Source organism: Lontra canadensis, unplaced genomic scaffold (assembly GCF_010015895.1).
Source record: "Lontra canadensis isolate GAN:19392208 unplaced genomic scaffold, GSC_riverotter_1.0 scaffold13, whole genome shotgun sequence".
Taxonomy (NCBI): domain Eukaryota; kingdom Metazoa; phylum Chordata; class Mammalia; order Carnivora; family Mustelidae; genus Lontra; species Lontra canadensis.
Genome location: NW_022631007.1, coordinates 11,165,360 through 11,188,437, shown reverse-complemented (window position 1 = coordinate 11,188,437; position 23,078 = coordinate 11,165,360). Strand labels below are relative to the sequence as shown.

At 45.0% G+C, this 23,078-nt stretch overlaps 1 protein-coding gene across 1 annotated transcript in view; it reads left to right on the top strand.

Moving 5' to 3' along the window:
- PDE6D (phosphodiesterase 6D) overlaps positions 1–12,050 on the top strand; it is a 49,708-nt gene extending 37,658 nt beyond the window's left edge. Inside the window, exons 2-5 of the mRNA XM_032857486.1 lie at positions 7,754–7,842; positions 8,637–8,762; positions 9,475–9,580; positions 11,453–12,050. Coding sequence (XP_032713377.1) covers positions 7,754–7,842; positions 8,637–8,762; positions 9,475–9,580; positions 11,453–11,534 — 403 coding nt within the window. The 3' untranslated portion in view covers positions 11,535–12,050. The remainder of the gene's footprint in view (positions 1–7,753; positions 7,843–8,636; positions 8,763–9,474; positions 9,581–11,452) is intronic.
- The last annotated feature ends 11,028 nt before the right edge of the window (positions 12,051–23,078 follow it).

The window sequence follows — 23,078 nt, the reverse complement described above, 5'->3', positions numbered from 1 at the left end:
TAAAATAATATAAAATTTAGAAATATCCCTTTCCACTTGTCTGTTACTTTCTATGAAACAATATTGCCCACATTTTTTACATGCTGCTTTGATGTCCATATAGCACATAGTAGTTTGTCAATAAGCACTTACTGAATGATAATTTGAGATTAGGTATATGGAGAGACCTGGATCAGTCTGGGAGGACCCTTTGAAGGTCTTTGACCAGGAAAGTAACAGCAAAAGTGAAGTGGTATTTAGCCTCTCCTCAGGGGCGATGGAGATGGCACAAACTGTCTGCTTAGGGGAGGCCAGGACATAGCCGGGGTTGGCATGGGTACACAAAAGGAGCCCAAACTTCGGAGTCAGGCAGATCTGGACTTGGAGATGTGGTCCCAAGAGCTTCCCTGAGGAGGTACCCCTGAAGCCAGGATCTGGGGGTGTGAAGAGTAAGGGCAAGAGCACTCAGGCAGCATCACAGGCAGAAGAGACAACTAGTGTGCTGAAGAGAGAGAAAGGAAACCATTAAGAGTGGAACATAGTGACTGGGCACCTTGTAAACTATGCAAAGGACTTGAGTTTTGTTTTTAAGTGCAAAGGAAAACCCGGGGTTAACATCTAATTCACAGTATTTATAAAATTACCTTCTTCTGTGAAGAGAATGGATTGAAAGAGGGAGCAAGAATGGAAGCAAGGAGGGGCACTTTAGGTAGCCCAGTTGGTTAAGCGTCTGACTCTTGATTTCAGCAAGGAAAGCCATCAGGAGCCTAGACAGGAGATGATAATGGATACATAACAACACCACTCTGCTGCTAAGATTCTAAGCACCTTACATGAGCCAACTCCTTTAAGTGTGCTGTCCCATTAGCACCCTCTTTGATTCTCAAAAGTACTAGTTTGGATGATAAATTACAGGAAACTGTGAATCAGCCAATTAACATTTTCAGGGGGTCAGTCTTCCTACCCATCAATTTCAAACCATTCTATGAAAGCCGCTAACCATGACAACTCTGTAATATAAGATTCAAGCAGGAAAAACTGGAATCTCATCTCTGAACTTCCTGAGCCCCTTCCTTCTTGTTCCCTTCTATTTGGGCCTGGTTCTCAGTTACATGTGGGCATTTTTTTTGTCTCTTTCTCAGTATCTTTTTTTTCTTTCACTCCGTCCCTTGTATGTGTCTCTCTCTCCCTCTGTTTGTGTGTTCCATGTTTCTTTCCTCTTCCCTCTCTTTTCCTTCCCCATTCCTCCATTCTACTCCAGTTTCTTCCTCTCCCCTAATCTCCTTCTGGTCTCTTCTCAATTGGCCGGTGAGGTCCTGCCATGTACAGTGGATCTGTTCTGTTTAATATATAAAAATGAAGGTATAGTTGTACTCGTGTCAAAATGCTTCTAGATGATTGTCACTAAATATTTTAAATTCTTTTATCCCAGTGCCTGCATTCACATCTTAAGGAAATTTACCTCATACGCCATTCATCTGACTGCTTTCTTTTTTTTCTCCCCAAGCCTTTACTTCCCGCTCCACCACCACCTCCCTGCTGGCCTTCTCTACCTTAAGTCTGTCCCCAGCCCCCACACTGGACCAAAATCATAATCATACCAGGTCACAGCTATTTAAAACATAAGAAGACTTATGTAACCTTCTGTGTGGCGCCAAGTGACTCTCATTCTTCCATGCGTATCTTAGTTTACTTCCTTTTTTACCTTTCCTAAGGCTTGACATTCTACAGACTATTGATTTTTTTATTTTTTTGGAACTTATTTTTTCCAGGCTGAAGCTTATTTTTAACATGCTCTTACTTTTACATACGAGAGTATGCTGCTTTTGTCTGCCTGGTTCCAAATAATAAGGTACCAGGAACAGCTCTCCCAGCAGAGGTTTCCCATAGTAAAGGAGTTTTCCCTTGTGTTCACCCTGGGTATAAATCACCTGGGAGCTTTTAAATGAGAAAAGACCTGGCTGACCCAGAAGGTGGTATTTATAAATAGTCCTCTAACCCCCCTCCCACCCCCTTAAAGCTTGTACCTAATCCTCTCCTCTCTCAAGATTGGAAGTGACTTGACCTTTGAGTCTTAAACCTCAGGCTCTTTTTCTCTGAAAAATCTAGTTAACAAAAAGCTGCTAAAACAAAAAAAATGTTTCCAACCAGATGATGATGAAGCCATTAAAGCTTGCCTTTCATTTCCAACATTTTTTTTAGAAAGTTTTATTTACTTGACACAGAGAGAGAGTGAGAGAGCACAAGCAGGTGGAGTAGCAGGGAAAGGGAGAGGGAGAAGCGGACTCCCCACTGAGCAAGGAGCCTGATGTGGGTCTCTATTCCAGGACCCTGGGATCAGGACCTGAGCCGAAGGCAGTTGCTTAACCAACTAGCCACCCAGGCACCCTCATTTCCAACATTTTTAGTGAAATACACTTCCTCTTTTGAGGACCATCTTTTCTTGTGGTTATTTTAAGATACCTGCCTCAGGGGCACCTGAGTGGCTCAGTTGGTTAAGCACCTGCCTTCGGCTCAGGTCATGATCCCAGGGTCCTGCGGTCGAGCCCCGCATCAGGCCCCCTGCTCAAGGGGAAGACTGCTTCTCCCTCTCCTCCTCCCCTTTCTTATGCATGTGCTTGCACTCTTAGTCTCTCTATCAAGTAAAAAATAAAACTTAACCAAAAAATACCTACCTTAATAATTTTTATTTCTTTTTGCTATTGAGCTGTCATGGATTTGTATTTTTATGATTTATAAAGCTGTTCCCAGATGGCAGCATCTTTGCCATGAATTAAGAGTGTTCCTTTTCACCTCTACCTTAGAGAACTTGGAGGGGCTCTCAGTAGCCTCCATCCCAACATCATTGGATGGAGCTCTATGTGTATTTCTCTAATTTTGTGGTATTTATTGAGGGTGAAATCTTACAGGTTTTGTTAGGATTATACAGTGAAGTCCATGATACAGACTGATAGGTTTCTGGATTAAGGTACATGCAAGAAATGCCTAATAGTTGAACTGGCCAAAATATGTTTTTAAGTATATTTCCAAAAGGACAATAATAAATTTCCTAAAGAGATAATTTAGTCCTTAAACTGATAATTTATAAAGACAGGAGGCGCTTATGTTAGGAAGATAAGCCATATATTTTTAGCACCTTCTCTCTCTTGCTGTAAATTGGAGGAATCTTCAGTTCACCATCCGCTAATCATCAGAGAGCACACTCTCATTTAAGACTTCTTTCTTTCTATCCTCTAATAGATTGAAGAGTGAATTCTGGTGCCAGGTTTTTTTTTGCTGACCCAGGCCAGCAGCAGTAATGCTTTTTTTGGAAACTGCTAGCTCTGTTCTAGCTGTTGCTTTACAAAGGGAGCCCCCTTTCCCAGGCTTTTCTCGCAGTAGTTTTGCTGGAATGCCCGCCTTGTATGTGAGCCTGAAATTTTAAGAGTAATTTTAGTTTTGTTATTTAAGAAAAGCCCGTGTCCAGTGTGGCTATATTGGTACCTAAGAGAGTATCCGAAGAGAAAGAATGAAAAGCATGTACAGAGCGGGTTAAATGAGTGCTGTGTCTTCTGAAAACCTTGGGCTTAAATGTCTAAGGCAATTCTGTTAGATCTGAGTTCTGAGTGGACTTGCTGGAGCAGTAGTAGCTACTGTTTCATTTCTCCAGCTGGGGAAGCTTTGTCTTCATATACGGAGACCCCAGAATAGCTAAGTATATTTATAGTCATTGGAATTTTAATACGTGATCTGGGGGTGCGTGGCTGGCTCTGTTGGTAGAACATGCAACTCTTGATTTTGAGCTCGTGAGTTCAAGACCCACACTGGGCGTAGAGCTTACTTTAAAACAAATAAACAAAACACACACACACACACACACACACACACACATATTAAAAAAAAGGTGATCGGGGGTGCCAGGGTGGCTCAGTGGGTTAAGCTGCTGCCTTCGGCTCAGGTCATGATCTCAGGGTCCTGGGATCAAGTCCCGCATCGGGCTCTCTGCTAAGCGGGGAGCCTGCTTCCCTCTCTCTCTCTCTGCCTGCTTCTCTGCCTACTTGTGATCTCTTTCTGTCAAATAAATAAATAACATATTTAAAAAAAAAACAACTTAAAAAAAAAGGTGATCTAAGCAAGTATGTATACTATTGACTTGCTTTTTAATTTAGTTTTTAAAGAATATGAACCAGAGAAGAAGAAAACTGCAAAGGTATATAAGAGCAGTAGTATCTGGGGATATAATGAGCATGTGAGGAGACTGTTAGGATTACACACAAGGAGAGGAGAGAAGCACAACCAACCCAACTTCAAAGCAATGGTAGGTTCATAGGGGAGTGGAGTTGGGGTGCAGCACACCAGCAGGTTGAGAGCACAAGAAGCCAGGGTAACCTTGGTTATCTTTTGTGACTTCAGTAACAGCAAAACCTAGAAAGAATGTCTCCAGAGGGTTAACTGTACCGTGTCATGCATAGTGATGCTTATCAGCCATGTTGCTCTGGGTTCAACACTGCAAGCTACCCAGTCAGAAAGGCGGAAGGCTCCCTGGGGTTTCAGTGGTCACAAAGCAGGGAAGTTTGGGTTAGCACAGCTCCTGCCCCCATCTTGCAGAACTGCTGACTTTTCCTCAACTCCTGGTACCCAGGCTTCCAAGCCTAGGTCATGTGCTTGCTCCCAGCTGCACCAGGCTCTGGAGGGAAGGATTTGGATCTTCTAGTTACAGTAATGCCTTGCAGTTGCTGCCTCCCACAGGGGCAACATGGTGCTATTGGGAAGAGGGTTGGGTTTGGTTGCTAGACAGCAAAAATGGGAAAAAAAAAAAAAAACAAACCTGTAAACTTTATCAACTGTTTATCTGAAGGTCCATCTCTTTGTGAATATTAGCTATCTTTCTCAGACTTAGCCTCTATGTATGGAAATACTAATGTTTTTAAAATTATTTGTCCATTGTTTAAAAAAACTCAGGACTGTCTTTTTAAATTTAGTGTTCATATTTATCAAAGTTGTGTGTGTACATTGTTCAGAGTTATAGTTCTACCTGGTTTTGAATGATGAGCTGCATTCTGTATCCTTTCATTCCTATTTTCTATTCCCTGGAGAAAACCATTTTCAGTTTCTAGCTGATTTATTTACTATTTATCTTCATATTTCTGAATTGCACACTGTGGCTATGCCTTAATGTCTCTATTTTAGGCATTGTTTATTGACTTCTCACTGTGGAAAATGAGTTTTGTTCTTTACCAACACTTTCTGCCTGACCACACATACATGCTCTTCTCCTTCCCCCATCCTCTCAGGATAATGGTATTGGATCCATAGTCTGTGGTTTTATTATTATGACTCTGTCAGCCCTATTTGCAATGGTGCCATGTAGTATAGTGTAACTGCTTTTTTCTTCCAATACCACCTTTGATTTTTCCCTGATGTTAATTATTGTCTTGGTTTTTTATTCATTTACTTAGGCTTTCTGTGCTTCTCACTAATGAACCCCCAAATATCCCCTAACTGTATAAATCTCTCCCATTTAAACCCATCAGATATTCTATGAATTTCATCTTCTTTTTTTTTTAATTTTTTTATTTTTATTTATTGGACAGACGGAGATCACAAGTAGGCGAGAAGCAGGCAGAGAGAGAGGAGGAAGCAGGCTCCCCGCTGAGCCGAGAGCCCGACGTGGGGCTGGATCCCAGGACTCTGGGATCATGACCTGAGCTGAAGGCAGAGGCTTTATCCCACTGAGCCACCCAGGCGCCCCTGAATTTCATCTTCTTAAGATCTCTTTCTGAGTCTTCTGACATGCTCTTGTCTGGACCTCGGCCTGTCACCCTTCAGTCCTCTAAAGAAGACTTTTTCACCTGTATCTTGTCTTAGTCCCTTGCTCATGGATTCAATATCATCTTTTTCCTTAGTCTTCCCTGTCATTTTGAAATAGCATATTATCATTAGTTTCTTGAGAAAGTATCTCTTTTTTTAGTTTTAGGAATTTCCCTGAGATTCGTAAAGGCACTGCTTCATTTTTTTCTACCCTCCAGAGTCCCTGTTGAAAAGTGTGATTCATTCTGATTTTTTTTTTCCCCATTCTGATTCTGACCTTTATATGACTTGTTTTTCCTCTGGAAGCTTTGCTTTAACCTTGATGTTTTGCAAGTTCACAATGATGTGACTTGGTCACTTGCTAGATCTTCAGTCTGGGACATTTTCTTGAATTAATTCATTGATCACTTCCTCTCCATGGTTTTTCGGTTCTTTCTTGGACTCCTGTTAGATTTTGGATCTCTTAGGTTGATACCCGGTTCTTTTATCTTTACTCTCCTGTTTTCTGTCCTTGTTCCTTTTTATTTTTCTTTCTGAAAGAGTTCCTCAGGTTTGTCTTCCAATCCTTGCGTTGAGTTGTTTGGTTCTGCTATCAAAATGTGTATTTTTCTAGCATTCTTTTTTGTTCTCTGAATATTCATTTTTTCATTGCTATTAGTGATTCATTTATTGTATAATGAACAATACAGAAACTAGAAAATATAACTACTTAAGTTAGAAGGCATTTTATGATTAAATGAGATTATCAATTGACTAGCCTCAAAATTTGTAAACTTGAGCCAGAGAAGATCACCTAAAATATACAAAATTTAATTGTATATGATTTTTAGTGTATAAGGGTTACATTATCTCTGGCTGTTTTGTTTGTTCGTAGATTTTATTTATTTATTTGATAGAGAGAGAGACAGCAAGAGAGGGAACACAGCAGGGGAGTGGGAGAGGGAAAAGCAGGCTCCCTGTGGGACTTAATCCCAGGACCCTGGAACCAGGGCCCAAGCCAAAGACAGATGCTTAACAACTGAGCCACCCAGGTAACCCAATTTTGTTAGTTCTTAATACTTCTTTTCAAAAGTTTTTATCTTCTGGGATGCCTGGGTGACTCAGTTGGTTAAGCATCTACCTCCCACTCAGGTCATGATCTTAGCCTCCTGGGATCAGGCTGCTCCCCCTGCTTGTGCTCTCTCACCTCATTCTCAAATAAATAAACAAAATCTTTAAAAAAATTTTTTGTATCTTCCTCTGTAGTCTCTTTTTTCCTCTTAAGTTGCTTTTTTCTCTTTGTTTTGGTTTGTCTTTCATTTCAGTTTCTGGTGATCCTTGGCTAGTTTCTTATATCTAAGAACAGGCAGTTAAATGGGTACTTGAGATCTGTGGACTTGTGAGCAAAATTTATGGGCTGTGGGGGTGGTCTGCATGAGTCACTTCTTGGGATACCTCTCTTATCTGTTTCTTTAAGTCTTTTATCTTGGCTGGTCTGATTCTGTTGGAAAATTTTTTATTTTGTACTATTCATTTTCTCTCTCCTTGCAGTTTCTAGATGTGTAGTCTTTGGTTCTCGTGTTGTAGATAAAAATATCTCCACTGCGGGGGGCACCTAGGTGGCTCAGTCATTAAGCATCTGCCCTCTGTCGGTTCTGATCGATCCCAGCCTGCTGGGATCTGGCCCCACATTGGACTCCCCGCCCAGCAGGGGAGCCCTTCTCCTCCCTCTGCCTGCCACTTCCCCTGCTGGTGCTCTCTCTCTGTCAAATAAAGAAATCAAATCTTAAAAAAAAAAATCTCTGTTGGGTCTGTACTACAATCTTCCTTTAGATGTCCTTTGGACCTCCTACACCTCCTCATTTGCTTTCATGGCACTTGGCAGATAGGCCAACTTGCTAAAAAGTAAACAGGAGTTGGTAGCAAATCTGAGAGCTAGAACACACCTTGAGTGCAAAGTTAGAGTCGCTTTCAGTGCATTGTTTTCCTTAATACATTTGATCAGAAATTGGATGAACCTCCGGGATGCTGAGACAGGGAAGATACTGTGGCAAGGAACAGAAGACCTGTCAGTCCCTGGAGTGGAGCATGAAGGTATTCCCCAACCCTTGCCCTGCATAGAGCTCTGATGTTTCAGGAAATGGGCCTAAGCATCAGGGAGCTAAATTAATGCAGATCCTGATGGGCAAATCCCTGCGGGCACAGCATTTGTTACTGAGATTCTCAGTTCCTTTCCTACCATTTTTCCCTCTCACTTCCCAAAACTCATTTTGTGCTGAAATTTTAACATTAAAACATCCCTAAAGATATAAATTAAGCTCTCGACTTTTTTTTAAAGAAAAATTTCCATTTTTATCTCCCTGAAATAAAAGAAAAACTAAGGAGTTAAAACCAACAGAACAGAGTAAAAAAGGTGTCCATTCAGCCCTTTTCCTAATGAGAACAGCTAGGGAAGGCCCTTAGATGCACTATATCTGGTGTTTCTTAAAGATCTTTCAAGGGGGCGCCTGGGTGGCTCAGTCGGTTAAGCAAATGCCTTCCACTCGGGTCGTGATCTTGGGGTGGTGGGATCTTGCCCTGCATCCCTGCATCAGGCTCTCTGCTCAGCGGGGAATCTGTTTCACCCTCTCCCTCTGTGCTCTCCCTCTTTCTCTCTCTCTCAAATAAATAAATAAAATCTTTAAAAAATAATAATAAAGATATTTCAGTCAGATGCACTTGACCAATTGGGGACCTCTGCCTTTAATTGTGTTACCAAGGCTTTTCTCTGAAATTTAACATAGATAATGTGTTCTCTAAATCAGCTCTAAGAAGCTCCCAGAAACTTAAGGAATAATAGTATGTGATTTTCATTGAGAATGGCTTCAATATTTCTTTTTATTTACCAGCCCGTGTTCCCAAGAAAATCCTCAAGTGCAAGGCAGTGTCTCGAGAGTTGAACTTCTCTTCAGCAGAGCAAATGGAAAAATTCCGCCTGGAACAAAAAGTTTACTTCAAAGGGCAATGCCTAGAAGGTATTCTGTGGCCTAGTGCCTGGAAGCTCCACTTAGGATGACAAAGTAAAAAGGCAGGACCCAGTGAACTTAAAACACTGCTTCAGTAACGTTCATTTTGCAACTCAGTTTGTGATGGGATTCCTACACCTTGCGAGACTGGGGGCCCCAGCAAAAACAAAGCTGGCAATGACAAGGGGCTTTGAGCCCAACAAAAGGGTTTCTGACACTGGTGGGCCCGGGTTGGTGCCTGCTTTATCACTGGCGAATTATAATGTGGTCACGAGGAAGCTGCCAACAAGGGCCTGGTACAGAGCTCTCGGTCTCCCGCAGATCTGGTCGCCAAGACCACTCTGCACCGATTCCACCATGAACTGTAAGAGTGCACGTCCGTGTCTTACAGCTGGAATTGCAAGTGAAAGGCCTAGTCTGTTCTTCTGTTTATCATATACACATAGCCTATTGCTAAGAAAGCGTTGTTTATACTATATCTGCCCACTAGTCCTCACCCTTTAGATCCTAGAGCAGAGGGAGTAAGTCTCTGGTGTGGTCGGGGGGGACAGCCTGAGGGGTTGTCATGCCTCTTTCACATGCCTCTGGCCCCAGAGGTTTCTGATGGCTTCATTTGTGGTTCTCGGGGTAAGAAGAGACACACTCTAAAGGTGGGGGGGCGGGTGCAGAGCCCCGAGACTCTCTGGGGTGCCCACTCACCAGCTTTTTGTTCTTCCTTCAGAATGGTTCTTCGAGTTTGGCTTTGTGATCCCAAACTCCACAAACACCTGGCAGTCCCTGATAGAGGCCGCACCCGAATCCCAGATGATGCCCGCCAGCGTGCTAACGTGAGTGAGCAGACCGCAGGCGCTGGGGAGTGGGTTCCAAGCAGGGGGGCTGACGGTGCTGCTCAGCGGGCAGCCCCGGGTAAAAATAAGGGGAGAGAGTATTCAGGGGTATTTGAGTTTACAAGTTACTGACTCTGTCATAGGAAAAAGACAGTGTGATCAAATGGAAAAAAATTTTAAAAACTTTAGATTAGACCTTTAGACTAAATTCCTGAATAACCCTGACTTGCCGTGCAATCTTGGACAATGTTTACCTCTCTGGCCTTATTTTTCTCCTCTCTACACATAGAATTAATAATTCTATCTCACAGAGGTGTAGTGAGCATGAAAGAAGATGATATGGGAGGAAACTGGCCTGTACTCTATATTAAATCTAGGCTAATTTGATCACTTTCCTGACAGCCGAACTTCTGATACTCTGTACTTTTCTTGAATGGCCTTTAATGGAATCTGGCAAAGTTCTAAGTTTGTTTTAGAGGATAATGTTTGGTTATGGTTTTTCAGAGACTAGCTTACCATTTTCATAGTTATGCTTCCTGCTCAAAGAATAATTTGTTTGTCCTTTGTCCAAAAACACTCTCAGTAAGGGCCCAGCTTACATTTTCTCTTCGGAAAAGGTATTAGACTTTCAGAGGTCTTAATAATAGTGTCTAGTAATGAGTTTTTCCCACAGATATTTGTGTAATATTGGATTGTCCCTTTAAACAGATCCTTGGTGAAAGCCACACTGAATGTGAATAGAGGTTGTTTGCTTTATAAGATGTTTGCTTTAATAGATTTTTAATTACAGTGGTAGATATTTTTATATTCTAATAGCCAATTAAATCTTGAGTTTCTTATGTACCTATTTTATAATTAATTGCCAACAAAAATGTATCTGCTGGCTATTAATTACCCTGGGAAAGTACAGGGTAGTATATTGAAGGGCATTTTTTATATTTTATTAACCTTCATTGACTCCTTCTTGGCCAGGTCCAATAAGTCTGTGATGACTTACTTAGGTTCTTTAACTCAAATTTTACTTTCTGGAACCCAAAAACAGTACCTCTATTGTCCTTAACTTGGTTCGAGAGTGGTTTGGTTTGGAAACACTAGGATACCCACCAAGAAAAATGAAATTCTCCCCTGTACAATACAGGTGTGTCATTTGGGGTTCTTTGGCTGCAAGCCATAGAAATGACTCCAGCTGATAGGACAGACCTCAAGGGGGATGGGGGGTGACGGGTGGCGGGTGGCACTGAGACCCGGGCAGCTTCAAAGATGCTGGTGGCAGGAATCCATCGATGATCTCCTTCAGGACCAGCCATAGGAAGGATCCTGCTCCGGCATGGAGCAGGGGAAGAGTCTGGTTAGCCCATATTATGTCCTGTGCCTAGCCCTCTGCCAGGTGAAGGAGAGGCTACTGGACTGACCCATGGACTGGAGATGTGGTGGGTCCCCAGAAGAAGAGCAGAGTGCTGTTACCCAAAGTGATGGAAATAGATGCAGGAAAGACCAACCCATAACTGCCTACCAGAGACCTGAAGGTTTCCATGTGTATCAAAAAGTCACTCATATTTAAAAAAAAAAAAAAAAAGTCGTATGTATAAGCACCCCTGTTTGCAGAGCACTCTGCTAAGGGGTTTACATATATCAAGGATTAAAACATGCTCTTTCTTCTGTTTTCTGAACTTGAGGAGAAAAAAAATCTAATCACAAAGTTACACATTAGACTTCTAACCCCATTTGGACGTAGATTTCAGTGTCCCCAAGCCAAAGTTCTAGATAGGTGCGTGTCCCCAGACCCAGCAGACCCAAACTTGAAGCCACTTTGTGGAAATGAAACCTGTTGCCTAACACACTCACTCTTTTGCCCTCTCTTCTTACTTATAGTGGGAATGTTATCATAGAGACAAAGTTTTTTGACGACGATCTTCTTGTAAGCACATCCAGAGTGAGACTTTTCTACGTTTGAGAGAAGAATGTGTGTGCATTTCAAGAATTTGGGTTTTGGGGGGAAAGGAGGAAACTGTTGACTTTTTTCCTCCACGCATTTGATTTTTGACATTTCCACCCCTAATTCCCTGTACGGCAACCCACCTGCGGCCACCAGGGGACCAGTTCTGTGTAGGTAACCAGATGGCTGTTTCCTCCCAAGCCGCCATCTTCCACTGACCAGACTCAACTCCCAACCCCAGACCAGGGCAGAGGATGAGCCTTGACTCCTTCCCAGGGTGACACAGGGACAGATGCTTACCACGAGAGCCAATGCTCTTCCCACCCCCTCTGCTTCCTCCTTGGGCCCTGCAGGCAACGCATCTTCCTTTGGCCCCTGGTTTTGGAAAAATTCATATTCCTGACCTATGTTTAGTTTTTTTCCTACCATTTCTATTTCATACATTCTCATACATTTAACTTGTAAAATAGACTGTGATATTATTATTACGTAATGAATTAAAACATATGAATTAAAATATTCCTACAGTCTTTAGCATGGCACTGCTTTCATCTCTGCTTTTCTGGAACATGAACCCAGCCCCATGATGTGAAGAAAGACATTTATCAGACCGTAGGACCACAACTGTATTTTACTCCAGAAATCAACTAATAGATTTTGCATTTCCGATGCTTCAGTTGCTGCTTTCCAAGAACGTACAACGTACCCAAACAAGACCCATGACCTTAACATTTGTCTTTGAGACATGATATGCAGTGGTTCTTTTCCACAACATAGATGTCCCCTTTGTTTGGTGTTGCTTTTAACTTTTCTCATACCTTTATGATGTACCTTTGCTCAAGAGGTTTTGGGAAAGGGTAGAAGTCCAAGCTGACAGAGTAGAAACTCTTCTATTCTTATGTAAGAGGACAAAAGTTCCAGAATGGAGAAAAGATCTCCCTGAAGTCATGTGGAGAATGGTGGGAACACATCTGGGATGGGGTGGGGTGCTGGGAGGCCTTAAAACCCAGGCAGAGGAAGCCAGCGTGGGAGAGAGTGATGGTAGCTGGGTGCCCGCAAGTCTGATGTGACAGAGAAGGGTTCTTTTTTAGAAACTTACCTCTGAGCTACCAGCAGCCTTCACTGTTCTTTATACAATATCCGCAATTAAAGGATTTCTAGTTCGCACAGTAGTAAGGCTGAGACCAGAGGGAAGGAGAATATAGCCAGAGATGGGCCCTCTGGCGTAGCCCCTGCTCACATATTCCTCCTCTTTTTCTTACCAAAGGGTCTGTTTGCCTCTGTGGGTGGGGAGGAGAAGGACATTTTTAGTGGACTGTCACCACCCTTCAGTGATAATTCCATTCCTCACATGAGGGCTCTTGTCTTCAAAAGCTAATTTTTAAATACCAAGATTGGATGAGAAAACAAAGTTAAAATGAATCCAGATTTCCTTTTGCTTTCTGGAAATGCCATCTCTTCCCTCAGAGTGAGCTCGTCTCCTTTCCTGAACTACGTCTGCTCCCCAGAATTCCAGCGGGGAAGGCGCTTAGGGAACTGGACACCTCCCAGTGGAGAGAAGTCATCCCAGGGAAGCTCCCCTCCCCCCCAGAGCCGCCTTCACTGCCCCTCTCCACTCACTCATCCAGCCAGAACTGTCAGGGACACTTCTTTGTCAGCTGCTCTGAGAAAAAAAAAGAACTACAGCCTAGTCATTCTTAGACACTCACCATCTCTCCAGGCAACAGTGTGTGTGTTCAGGCAGCGCTGATCATTTTATCATGAAACAAGGCCCAAAAAGTGTGCTCTGGGGACAGTGCAATTGACAGGTTCTGAGCTGTGCAGGAGGGACTGGGGCTGGCCGGGAGGATGGCTGCAGCTATGATGGGAGGAGGAAGAGGGAAGGCGTGTGGGCAGGGGTGAGCACAAGGGAAAGGAGAGGACACAAGAGCTGTGGGGACTCGGGCCCTTGTAGGTCAGAGTCAGCTCCAGTAGAATGGGTGCAGGTCTAAGTGCCTGCAGAGCTGGGGGTTTTGCGGATACATCAAAGGCCACAGAATGTTACAAAGGAGAGGCATGCAGCCCAGGCCCGGCACATGTACGGGTACCTGCCCCACCCTCCAGAGATTGGGGTTCAGTAGGTGCAGGGCCCAGAAATCTACCTGCTGCAGCAGCCCAGGTGATTCTGACACAAGCGGTCTGTGGACCAGACCTGGAGAAATGCTGGTAGAGGCAGTAAGTGTCAGAGACGGATAGATGTACACGGGCGGCTGTAAGGTAAGCTAAAGTCGCATGCAGGCTTGCGGACTTCTGTGATGGGGGTGTGGTGAAGCACCGGGTCTGGCCTCAGTTGGGCGGGAAGGGGTTGGAGGGAGTCCAGTGCACCGAAGGCCACACTCGCACTCTTCCCATACGCACACATGGGAGGCACAGGCCTGCCTTTCGGGGATTTGTCTCTAGTAGAGGGAGGTGACAGGTGATGGTAACACCTGTGATAAGGGAAGCGCAAGGTGAATGAAAGGAAGAAGAGATTTAAAAAAAGTGAAAATGAAATAAATGAGAAGAGATTACACATACTTCAGCAAAATCCGGAAAGCCCTCTCTTCTCTGAATCCTAAAACTCTTAGCCTACGAAACATGTTCAAGTGACCCTAAAAATATAAATTTTAAAAAACTAAGGCATGTGGGACGCCTGTGTGGACCAGCTGGTTAAGCATTGGACTTCATCTCAGGTCATGATCTCAGGGTCCCAGGATGGAGCCCCGGTGTTGAGCTCTGCACTCAGTGGGGAATCTGCTTCTCTCCCTCTCTCTCCCCACTCTGCCCCTCCCCTGGCTCGTACTCTCACTCTCAAATAACTTTTTAAAAAAATTTTTAAAATAAGGCTTTCCTTCAGTCCTGCGACGCCTATAGCCCCTGCTCCATCCTCTTTCTCTGCAGATCCAAATTCCTTGGGATTGTCTCCACTCACTCTTTCCACCTCCCTACCTCTCATTTACTCCTCAACAGCCTCTATTTGGCTGGCTCTGACTGGGGGCCTCCTTTCCACCAGTATGTCCGAGAACTCCACTGACCCACTGCCCACTGCTGGTCCTTCCTGCTTTGTCTGCTGCATTGGATCCTTCTAACACCTCCTGGAAATTCTTGTGGATTCTGGGAGCCCCTTTCCTGGGAGTTCTGCTCCTTGCAGGCTGTTCATTTGCTTCCAGCCACCTTGTCCCCAAAATCTTTGTTAGTGGATTTCTGGGGTTTTTTTTCTGTTTTCTTTCTTTCTTTTCCTAGCTGTTGTGTATCGAGAATATTCTATGTGCAACGTCTTTAAGCATTATGCATTCAGTCCAAACATATTTACTGAGCACTGTTTATGTACCAGACGCTATATTAAATGATGGACATACTTGTTCAACCAGTGAAGTCCCTACCATCCCATTCCAATGAGAGGAGACAGGAAGCGAATAATTCCAGGTAGCAATCAATGCTCGGGTGAAACCGGACTGTCCAGTGCCAGCATCAGTCTGATGTGAGAAGCAATGGAAAGAAGTCAGCGTTCAGCTTTTGACTACCAACCCAGGAGGGACAAGTTCCCAGCAAACCAAGAGCCATGGAAAGCCAGGCTTTACTCAAAAAGATTTTTTTTTTTTTTACTTATCAGAGAGAGAGGGAGAGAGAGCGAGCACAGGCAGACAGAATGGCAGGCAGAGGCAGAGGGAGAAGCAGGCTCCCCGCCGAGCAAGGAGCCCGATGTGGGACTCGATCCCAGAATGCTGGGATCACGACCTGAGCCGAAGGCAGCTGCTTAACCAACTGAGCCACCCAGGTGTCCCCTCAAAAAGATTTTTAAGTCCCTTAAACTATCAACGAAGCAAGAACGGAGTGGTGGAGGGGAGGGGGCACACAGGATTGTCTCATTGACTACAAAGAGCTCCTCCTTGTGGGAAGAGTGAACCTGCCACTTCCCGCCCTGGTATAGGATGGAGATGGGAAATGAGGAAGAAGGCCACAGAGGTCAGCTGCAGATGTCCCTGCTTTCCTTCCCCGCCCCCTCCCTCCCAGGCTGGGGTGGAACTGGCAGATAAAAACCGGCCGGGTTCAGGGGAAGGAAGAGAATTTCAGGTTGATAACTGCTTCCTGGAGGTTAGCAGGGCTGCCCCACAATCCAGACCAAGGCCTGTTGACTAGCCTTACAAACATCTTCACCCCGACTGCTCCTGCCGCAGTTCCTAGAACTACCTGGGGCCTGTCGGGCCAAAGGCATCTTCTTCCCTTCCGATTTATCCTCCAGGTCTCGGCCAAAAAGAGCGCTGAAATGTGCGCCTGGTCACCAGTCCCTCTGTATTGAACAGTTTATTTTCAGAACTTGCTGCTAGTGACCTGGTAATTGTTTTGCGGCTCTCAAAATGCTGTTAAAATAGTCCTCAAAGTGAAGACCAAACCTGGCTCAGCATTTTTTTGGTGCATTTTTATTTGGTTCGAAGCTAAGCAGCTTTGTCCATAGTTTTGAATAAACTGGGGGGGTGAAGTTGAATGGAGTGAGAAGCAGAGATTTGGTGGATACATTTGGTTCCCAAACTGCACCAAGGCACCCCAGGGCTTTGCAGCAAATTCACAAGGGTTCCAAAGGATATTTTAATTTTCAAAGGAAATGCAGCCATTGGGGATGTCTGTTGTACCGTGCTCACTATTAGCTCAAGATAGTTCAATTTCAACATTATACTGCACCACACTACGTTCTTTTTGGTGAGTTATCTTTGCGAAGCTGAATTTTTGCACATTTTGGTGATAAACAAGTACCCCTGAAAAATCCATGTGAATAGGAGTGCCTAGTGGTTAAGCATCCAACTTTTGGTTTCAGCTCAGGTCATGATCTCAGTTCGTGGGTTCGAGCCCCACATCAGGCTCCACACTGAGGGCGGAGTCTGCTTGGGATTCTCTCCCTCTGCCCCCCACCCCCAGCTGCACTCACTCACATGCTCTCTCTAAAATAAATGAGTAATTTAAAAAAAAAAAAAAAGGTATGAACAGGAAATGAGGGTGGTTGTGTCCAATCTGATTCCAAGGTTTGAGAAGATGTGCACATATCACATCAATAAGTCATTGTGATTACAATAAAATAAAAATATTTTTCCTCTAGATTTATGTGCCTTTTCTTTTTCCCCAATAATATGACAGCTACTAGGTTAGGATATAAATACTTAACAAGTTGTTTGAACCTAACTACATAATAATAATTTTAAAAACATTTTGGTTTTGTTGCACTGTGGAAAAATGACTGACACACTAATTGTGCTGTGAACAGAGAAAGTTTAGGGACCCCTAATAAGCCATTTTGGGGTTTTTTTCAGAGTGTATTTTTTTAAGTAATCTCTACCCCCAACGGGACTCAAACTCATAACCCCGAGATCAAGAGTCACATGCTACTAAACCCTCAGTTTAAAAATAATGCCTGGGGGCGCCTGGGTGGCTCAGTGGGTTAAAGCCTCTGCCTTCGCTCGGGTCATGATCCCAGGGTCCTGGGATGGAGCCCCGCATTGGACTCTCTGCTTAGCAGGGAGCCTGCTTCCTCCTCTCTCTCTGCCTACTTGTGATCTCTGTCTGTCAAATGAATAAATAAAATCTTTAAAAATAATAATAATAATAATAATGCCTGGGGTGCCTGGGTGTCTCAGTAGGTTAAGCCTCTGCCTTAAGCTCAGGTCATGATCTCAGGGTCCTGGGATTGAGCCCCACATTGAGCTCTCTGCTCAGCAGGGAGCCTGCTTCCCCCTCTCTGCCTGCCTCTCTGCCTACTTGTGATCTCTGTCTGTCAAATAAATAAATAAAATATTTTAAAAAAAAATAAATAATGCCTTTCAGGAGCACCTGCCTGGCTAAGTCAGTAGAGCACACAGCTCTCAATCTTGGAGTCGTGAGTTTGAGCCCCATGTTGGGGGTAGAGATTACTTCAAATAAAATATGCCTTTCAGAGGGTTAGAAACCCAGGCACGTGCATTACCATCACTGACAACCACAGCAACAAGTGGGTATTTACCACCCCTGTAGGAACCCCGAGACAGCTCTTGGTTCCATGGAATGCTTTTGGATTCTTGTAATTATTAAAGAAAATGTTTTCAAAGGAAAAGAGGGCATTTATTCAAATTTCTTAGAGTGGCTTTTTAAATGACTTGATTTATTCAAATCATCCCCCAAATAGCTCTTCTCAATTATAAGAGGATAAGCAAGATTATTATCACTTGGATGTTTTATATATAATTATTACTTTCATTTGGGGGTAAAGTATGTGCATTAGAGCCATACAACATGAAAATTTGAATATGGAGCACAGGGGCCCCCTGTGTAATTAAGTACACATGATTGGTGTACGTCTTTACAGAACTTGAAATTTCATTTCACTTTTTTATGTTATAGGGATTGATAATGGTCCTTTCTTTCCTTTCCTGGTATGTCGTTGGCCATACACACTGTTTACTCAGGGCCCAGCCCTTGGTCAGGATTGGAATCCAAATCCTCTCTTCTGGAAGAATGTCTAATTGTTTCTCTCTTTTAATTGGCTTGTATTCAGCAACAGTCTACAATACGTTTGGTACAATTAAGCTAAGGGTTTTCTTGGAGCGTTCATATTTACTTAAAAGTAGACACTTGAGGGCGCCTGGATGCCTCAGTGGGTTAAGCCGCTGCCTTCGGCTCAGGTCATGATCTCCGGGTCCTGGGATCAAGTCCCGCGTTGGGCTCTCTACTCAGCGGGGAGCCTGCTTCCCTCTCTCTCTCTCTCTGCCTGCCTCTCCGCCTACTTGTGATCTCTCTCTGTCAAATAAATAAATAAAATCTTAAAAAAAAAAAAAAAAATAGGGGCGCCTGGGTGGCTCAGTGGGTTAAGCCGCTGCCTTCGGCTCAGGTCATGATCTCAGAGTCCTGGGATCGAGCCCCGCGTCGGGCTCTCTGCTCAGCGGGGAGCCTGCTTCCTCCTCTCTCTCTGCCTGCCTCTCTGCCTGCTTGTGATCTCTCTCTGTCAAATAAATAAATAAAATCTTTAAAAAAAAAAAAATAGACACTTGATATTCAAGAGGTTTTATGACCATCACGATCCTTCAGCTTTTCCAGGCTCAAATGATATCGTTTGGGCACAGAATTCTGAGACCTCAGTATGGATTTGGTTGTGTTTTGACGCAATCATTTGCTGAAAGAAACCTTGCCTCTGCCCAAAGGTCTCCTCCCTCGAGAGGCAAGTGGCCACTGGGAGTGCCACATCTAAGAAATGTCATCACATAACAAGAGACTAACCATTTAAAAGTTAAGTCGCCCCTGAGCAGAGCGGGAAAATAATAGAAAGCCCACCTACCTAATAATGGGACTCATTTGATGCCAGGGTCTTTAAAATGGATTCAGACCACACTGTCTCCAAGGAAAGAAATGAGCATCTCCAAGTAAGAGGTGCTTACTGAGAGGTTGACTAGTAGAGAGGTCATTGGGCCCTCAAACTTGACTAAGGACAATGTTGACAAAGGGGTCAGAATTGGAGAATCCACTGTCACTTCCCCCCATGTGGCTGGAACCCATCCAACCTCAGGATCTTCTAAGAGTAGATGTCTGGGGGCGCCTGGGTGGCTCAGTGGGTTAGGCCTCTGCCTTCAGCTCAGGTCACGATCTCGGGTCCTGGGATTGAGCCCCACATCGGGGTCTCTGCTCCGCGGAGAGCCTGCTTCCTCCTCTCTCTGCCTGCCTCCCTGCCTGCTTGTGGTCTCTCTCTGTCAAATAAATAAATAAAATCTTAAAAAAAATAAAAAAAGAAGAGTAGATGTCTGTCCAGCATCACTGTCAAGCAGGACGCACCCCCAGGCTCTAGTGGAAACCACAGGAGTCACACTTGGGACATTGTGGGGAGATTGGTGAGAAGGACCCAGAGAATACCTCTGGGAAGGGGTAGAAGTTTTCCTGGGATACAGAATGGAGATGAGATGAATTTCTAAGACAAAAGAGCATGTGCACATTTTTTTGGAACTTGACATACAGGGTCAAATGCTTTCCAGAAAGGTTTGTACCCATTTCCACACCTTAGCTACGTCCAAACCTACTGACACTAACCACGTCCTGGGCTGTGTTGACAAGGGTCACAGGACCCCAGACCACCTGCCACTGAGGGAGCCTGCATGAGGCCTGTGCAGGATTCTATGGCCAAACTATGGAACCAGTTCCCAGAGGAATCCTTTCCTATCATCTGTTTAGTTCAGCAAACAATCCCTGAGCTCTGGTGGGGGTCCTTGTACAAGACCAACTTTTTCTGGACACTTACATCCTTCAGTATGTTAATAGGTTTATGTGGGGGAAAAAATAAAACCAAGGGGCGCCTAGGTGGCTCAGTATGTTAAGCCTCTGCCTTCGGCTCAGGTCACAATCTGAGGGTCCTGGGATCAAGCCCTACATCAGGCTCTCTGCTCAGCAGGGAGCCTGCTTCCTCTTCTCTCTGCCTGCATCTCGGCCTACTTGTTATCCCTCTCTCTGTCAAATGGATAAAACCTTTTTAAAAAATTTAAAAATCTGTGGAATATTACTCAGCCATCAAAAAATGAAATCTTGCCATTTGCAACAACATGAATGGAACTAGAGGGTGTTATGCTAAGTGAAATAAGTCAGAGAAACACAATTATGATTACACTCATGGAATTTAAGAAACAAAACAGGGTCATAGGGGAAGGGAGGGTAATTTAAGATAAAATCAGAGAAAGATAAATCATAAGAGACTCTGAACTACAGGGAACAAATAGGGTTGTTGGAGAGGAGGTCGGGGGGATAGAGTAACTGGGTGTTGGGTATTAAGGAGGGCACATGATGTAATGAGTTCTGGGCGTTATATGCAACTGATGAATCACTAAACTACCTCTGAAATGAATAATACACTATATGTTAATTAAATGAATTTAAATTTTAAAGTTTCAGGTCAAATTTGGAATGAGCTGCATCTTAAACTATCCTCTTAGAGACTCCTTCATATGTTAAAGACCCAGGGAGTCTGTTTTCTTTCTTTTCTGTTATGCAAAAAGAAAACCCTTCCCATTGCTTACCCAGCACTTTGCCAAACAAGATGGATTAACCTCTCAGGCACAACTTGGAGCAGAGAGACAGTTGGGAGGTGCCAGGCTGCATGAAGATGGGGGTCTCACCCATGAGTCCTATGATACTGCGTTTGGATGTGAGGCATAGGTGGGAACCCTGTAAGTTCTGTGAGTTCCTGGAAGGTCAGAGGACCAGAGACCACTGCAGGCTGGAGAGAGGGAAAGGGGGACTCCAGGCAGTGGATGCAAGGTGGGCAACTCAGATGACTGGGTCATGGCCTGCCCCACACACTCGGCTGGAAATGAGTCCAGCAGGGACTCTGTGATCTTATTGAGAGATGAACCATGAGCATCACAGCCTCTTCTGAGGCTGATTCACCTGCCTCTGTTCTCCTTCAACCTGGAAACCACACCAGAAGTCAACACCCACACCCCTGTGCTCTTCCTTCCTCAAGTTGTCTCTGGTTCATGGAAGTCTGATTGGCTTCAGAGTTTAGAGCCTGGAGCCAGGTATCCTTCGGTCTACTAGTGTGACTCAGTTACAAATGACAAAAAAGCCAACCTGAACCAGCCTGAACTAAGAGAAAATGTACTGACTTGCATAATTGAAAAGTCCAGGGATTGGTACGGCATTACGTACAGGCCAACCCAGAGACTCGAGTAATGTCATAGAACTTGGGGTCCCTCTGCCCCTTGACTCAACTCTTCTGTCTGTGTGGGCTACAGTCGCCACTCCTCACATCGCCTTAAGTTCAAGGCTCACTGCCCAGGCCCAGGCTCCTTCCCTTTGCAGCGACTCAATAAAAAAATCCCAGGAGTGGGCACCTGGCAGTCTCAGTCAGTGGAGCACACGACTCTTGATATCAGAGTCCAGAGTTCCAGTACCATATTGGGCTAGAGCTAACCTTAAAAAAAAAAAAAAAAAAAAAAAAATCCCAGTGCTCACTCTGATTGGATCAGCTAGGGTCATGTGCCACCCCTGAGCCAATCAGTATAGCAGAGGGTTCCTGGGCACTGATTGGCCAAGACCAAATGGCATATTCTGCGGGTGGAATTGGGTTGAGAGTGGGGGAGGAGACGTTCTTCAAGAGGCAAACTGGACACCATTTCAGGAGATTATTGCCAAGAGAAGGGTGATGGGATGGCTGTTGGTGACAAAAACAACATATGTCCCCTGGTACCTTATGGAATCTTCACCAGCAGCTCCTTCCTGGGAGAGATCTGCTCCCTGCCGAGAGCCTCACAGCTGGGCCCCCGGCTTGGCTGAATGTGAAATGAGGTTGTCTCAAGTGACCACCTGGCACTTCTCGTTGCTATGGGCAGCAGCTTTGACGGAGAGCTCATGAGGACATACTCCCTCCAAGCTGGGTTCCTTGGCTACGCTCAGGACTTCACAGCCACAGGCTGCTAGGCCTTCTCCTTCAATAATACATCTATCATTCCCCTAGTATACAAGGTCAATGTTGCAGGCCGCCTTCCAATGTTTCAGCTGTGTTTCCTATTTGAGCTTTTGTCACCTCTCTGAACTCAGAGCAAACCCTGTGAGTGGAGGCTGAGCTCTCTGGAGAGGAAGTCCTGGGGAGAGCCCTGCCCTCCATCCTGGCTGGCCCTACCCTTCCCTCCAAGCACTTGGAGCTGGGGTTTGACAGCCACACTGCACAATTGGACTACTCCATGTAAAGCTGGGAGCAGGGTTTCTGTCCCCATGAAGCAGTTTTCAACAGGCAGGGATCACGGAGTGGCCAGGTCCTGAGGCAGGCAGGGTTGGCTTGTACCCCGGACACAGGAGGCCACATAGGAGGCATGGCAGAAGAAGGCTGGGCATTGGAGACCTAGGTCTTTGGACCCCTGGGCCAGCAACGGCAGCCAGGGAGAGGCGGCACAGACCCTAGGGCAGCCTAATGGACAGCTCAGAGAGTGGCCAGGAGGGCAGCTGGGAGCCTTCAAACTCTGGCCCCCATTCCCTGCAGCTGAGGACCCTGGGACTGGGACTTAGGTCAGCAGTCACTATGAGTAGTGAGCAGAGAGGACCGAGAGCTGCACCTGCCCAGGGAAGGAGTCGCGCACCAAGCATTCGAACAGATTAAGTAATAAGGAGCCCAGGGGGCCAGAACCCAAGGAGGAAACAACCCTGGCCTCAGCTCAGGCTCTGGAGAGGCCTGGGGCCTCCCTTTGAGGAAAAGAAGGACTAGATCAGCTGACCAGAGGGAAGGCTTGGGAAATGACCAGTGACTCTCATGTCTGACCGGGGCTCCAGAAACAGAGAGGGAGGAAGGGCTTTCAGCCTGAGTCGCGGTGGCTGAGGCCGCTCTTTCCTGGACGGTACAGAACACGGCAGAGCCCCGTGCAGTTCCCCTACGTCCACCAGAGGGAGCCCGTCGCTCGCAAATCTCCCAATTTGGGCTGTATGGGCCGCCCGATCCTTGGCTTTTAGAAAGATTTTGGGAATGAGGATGAGTGGGACTCTGGACTCCGAGAACAGGTCATCAGGCGGTGATAAGTAGTGTGCTAGTCTCGAGACTAGAGGACAGTAGGC